Source organism: Aplysia californica, unplaced genomic scaffold (assembly GCF_000002075.1).
Source record: "Aplysia californica isolate F4 #8 unplaced genomic scaffold, AplCal3.0 scaffold00302, whole genome shotgun sequence".
Lineage (NCBI taxonomy): Eukaryota > Metazoa > Mollusca > Gastropoda > Aplysiida > Aplysiidae > Aplysia > Aplysia californica.
Genome location: NW_004797572.1, coordinates 840,775 through 844,703, shown reverse-complemented (window position 1 = coordinate 844,703; position 3,929 = coordinate 840,775). Strand labels below are relative to the sequence as shown.

Genomic DNA, 3,929 nt, shown 5'->3' with positions numbered 1-3,929 from the left:
GCACTCTAGAGAACCACAATATCCCGTAATACTGCAATATATGACACTTGAAGTAGGTAACTTTAGATATGGTGCTCGCCCTGTGACTGGGCAGGATGGCCCAATTTATGACAGATACCAGTGTGATTCAAGTGTGATGCGATCGAGAAGAAGAAGAAAAAGACTGCAACCAGCGAGGATGAGGAACCACAGGCTGAGGCAGTTGACCAAGTCTCTCTCCCTGTCCATCTCAAACAGTTTGTTTCGCTTCTAAAATCCCCCAGCATTTACCACCACCATGTTCTCCACTACACTAGTGGTTTTTATCTGCAGACAGCTGTCAGAAATGTCAAGATGCAATACCTGCAAAGTCCACTCGATGAAAAGTCACCTCTCTCGGTGAATCAACATCTGACAGCTCAATATTCACTCGGAGAAGAGACAATGGAGGCCTGATCTATTAACCAGACGTGACTAGGGTCATCAAGGCTGCTGATCAGTCACTAAGATCTATACTAACTTTTTTTTTTAAGTAGAGGTTTTACGACGCTCGCAACTGCATAAGGTCATATATGCGCCAGAAGATTAGAGGCGTTACAAGAGAGTAACAAACATAAAAAAGAAGAAAGGGAGATAAGGACGATAAATGTTTGATAGGAAAGAAGAAGCAAACCACACCAGAGCACCCGCCATCTTTGTCAGCCACGCGAGGGACGCGTGGCAAAGAGAGGCGAAGAGGCCAGTCAGCATTCTAGTACTATTTTTTAATTCTTTGGACATACCTTATATCATGTATATTCAGGGGACTCTGTCATCTTTAGAGCAATTAAAATTAACCATTCACATAACCCAATTCTGTAGTTTTCAGCAATTCATTTCTAATAAAAACAAAATAAATGGACACCAACTAGTCAAGTCTCACTGTGCCGATATTAACAGGAGGCACAACTTGAAAAATGCAGTGTTAGTAAAAGTTTTATGGCACTTGCAGCACAACCAAGTCATATGAGTACCGAAAATTAGAGGAGTCACTAGAGAGTAAAATACAAAAAAAAAGGAAGGTTGAGAGATATTGATAAGGATGAGAGATGTTTGACAGGAAAGAAGGAGCAAACCCCATCAGAGCACCCTCCACCCATCCACAGAAAGATAATAGCAAAGTTTGCATAGCAGATGAAATTGTATACTTAACCTCATGTGACTGGTCGGACAGATGGACAGACAGACAGATGAGCAGAGTTAAAAGAACAGCTATCTAAAATATATAACAACTTGTCCCTGTGGTTTTATGCACCCCCCATAATTTAGCAAAATTTGATCAATTTTTGCGTAATTTCTGATAATTTTCCTTTTTCATGCTTTGTTAAAAGTAACAGAATCACATAATTTAACATTTTGGGGCTCAGTTTGAAAAATTTCATAATTTTTTTTGCATAAAACCGAGGGGACAGAACAACAAAAACTGAACAGAGAGCAAAATGTGAAGAAACCAGGAAGACATGCATGTACTCTGTTCGTGTGGATTTTGCTCCATGTGATCCTAATCCAAATCCTTTACCAGTCCCATCTTTCACTGAACTGATCATCCTGATTCATCTACATTGTTGAAATTATAGAAGTTATAATAGAATGACAAAACCAAAAGAGCAAAACTGTCCTTCCATATTGTAGTCAAAAGCAAACTAGCAAAATCTAAGACCTAAAAAAAATATATTTCATGTATCTTCTGACAGGAAACGACAAATGCAGTTTTTGGGACACCTGAATAGACATAAGGGTCTTGAACATCTAGCTCTCTCACTGGCAAAATTGAGGGCAAGCGAGGCAGGGGTAGGCCCAGAACAACATACTTAGGGAACCTAAACAAATGGGTAACAGGGAAAAATCAGGGAAACGTAGCTTTTCTGAGAGCATCCGAGCAAAGGAATGAACGGAAAATCATGATCGCCGATGTCTGTCGCAGATCTGGCACTGGATGATGATGATGATGATGATCTTCTGACAATAATATACCAGATAAATAGTGATTTCCTACTCTTGAAGCAAAATAAACAAGCTTAATTTTTTTTTTATCCTCTTCAATCCCATTAAATAATAAGGAAAAGAGACAAAATCAGGAAGATTTTTCTGTCCCCAACAAAACAAGCTGATCCGGAGTTCCCCAATAAAACAAGCTGATCCGGAGTTCCCCAATAAAACAAGCTGATCCAGAGCTCCCCAATAAAACAAGCTGATCCGGAGCTCCCCAATTCAAGGATGAAATCATCGACATGGAGATTCGGTCTCTCCAACTGAGGCTACTAAAGTGTATTTTCATGCAGTGGAGAGTTTTCCCAGGGTGTCTCTCCATACAATGCAAAGGAGTCTCTTCACGGACCAGAATGCTTTTCCAAAGCAGATGTTCTCCACATGAAATGAGTGTCTTTTCGCTGAGAGGCGATTCTGAACATTCTTTTCACTGAGTGGTCATCTGAACATTCTTTTCACAGAGTGGTTATCTGAACATTCTTTTCACTGAGTGGTTATCTGAACATTCTTTTCACTGCGCCGCTATTCTGAAGACATTGAAATCCACCTCCTGCCTCATGACTCCAGTGAGGATAAATTCAGCATTGAAGATTGCTAAACAGAGAAGAAATGAAAAATTAAGTGTTAGTGTTATCAGAAAAATAATTAAACGTTGGCTTAAAAGTGTAACCAAAAAAGGGAAACCTAAAAAAAAATTTTCCACATTTTTTTTTCCACTAACAAGTAATGATGACCACGAATAGGGCCGCCCAGATAAATATTTCCTCCATTTGAATTCTGTGGTCACATCAGCTTAACTTAAAATATTTTTCTCCCGCATTTGAATTCTATGGGACAAATCAAGTAGGTCTATATTTTTTCCATCTATTTTAAATTCTCTGAGATTATAACCAAACAAGAAACAGCAAATATTTCTGTAAGAAAAAAGAAAAAGTTATGAAAAGCATTAAAGGCCAAGACATTACACAGAAAAATTTTGGCAATATAATAAATTGAGTGTAGCTTTCAGAATCATTCCAATGCATAAACATGAAATAACAGCACAAAAAACAACATCTACATTCGTATCAGGAATGGCGGACTAGTCTACAGAAAAAAAAATCAAGAGAAAACTTATCGTATTATATCACTCATAAAATTTACCATCTAAACTCATTTATATTTACATTTTTAAAAACTTTTGCAGGATCTGAAAACAATTATATCAATGGACCGCATTTTTATGGCCCATTTCCATGGTGAGAATGCCCAATGCGCTTTACAGCAAAGACACACGACCAAATACACCAACCAATTCATAGTGAAATATATTTTAAAATATTGGTTCTCCCTCTTACACATACAAGCACGCATTTTGTGCCAAACCAACTGACTATAGTTATTACATGACAGTTGCTCACACTTTATAATTAGCTAACTGATTTTTACAAAAGATGCCTTGTCTGAAAATAACTTAAGCGTTTTTGCTGACATATAATTTATGTTTTCAGGCTTTTAGTCAAATATGCCGGTGCAAACTGTTCCAACATCTGTAGCAAACCCATTTCCACAGTTTCATTTTTATAACTCTGGAAAAGAAATATCCTACTATTATGATGTAGATAGATATAAACAGACCACATAAACTGCCACATAATCATGGTGACCAGACTTATTTCCAAATTTAAGACTTATTTTTCCTAAAGAAAAGCAAATCCACACACTAAAACAATTGGAAGCACATAGCTTTCTCCTTTCGAGACTCCAGGCAAAAGTAAAATTCTAAAGATGTTCCAAAACCAACAAAGATAGTACAAGACAAGATGGGCCACTTCTCTCTTTGAGCCAATTAAAAAAGTGTCCTCAAAATTTGGTGGCGCCCTCTTCACAAAAGCGCACTTTTTGCGAACAGAGTTACCCTACTTGAGTTTTACAAAATCAAA

General features: G+C 37.6%; 1 protein-coding gene across 1 annotated transcript in view; it reads right to left on the bottom strand.

Annotated features, from left to right (window-relative positions):
* Positions 1-1,905: 1,905 nt before the first annotated feature.
* Positions 1,906-3,929, bottom strand: part of LOC101850258 (PAX-interacting protein 1) — a gene marked incomplete at its 5' end in the record, with an annotated part of 24,725 nt that continues 22,701 nt past the window's right edge. Inside the window, 1 exon segment of the mRNA XM_035970661.1 lies at positions 1,906-2,601. Within this exon segment, the coding sequence (XP_035826554.1) occupies positions 2,519-2,601 (83 nt within the window). The 3' untranslated portion in view covers positions 1,906-2,518.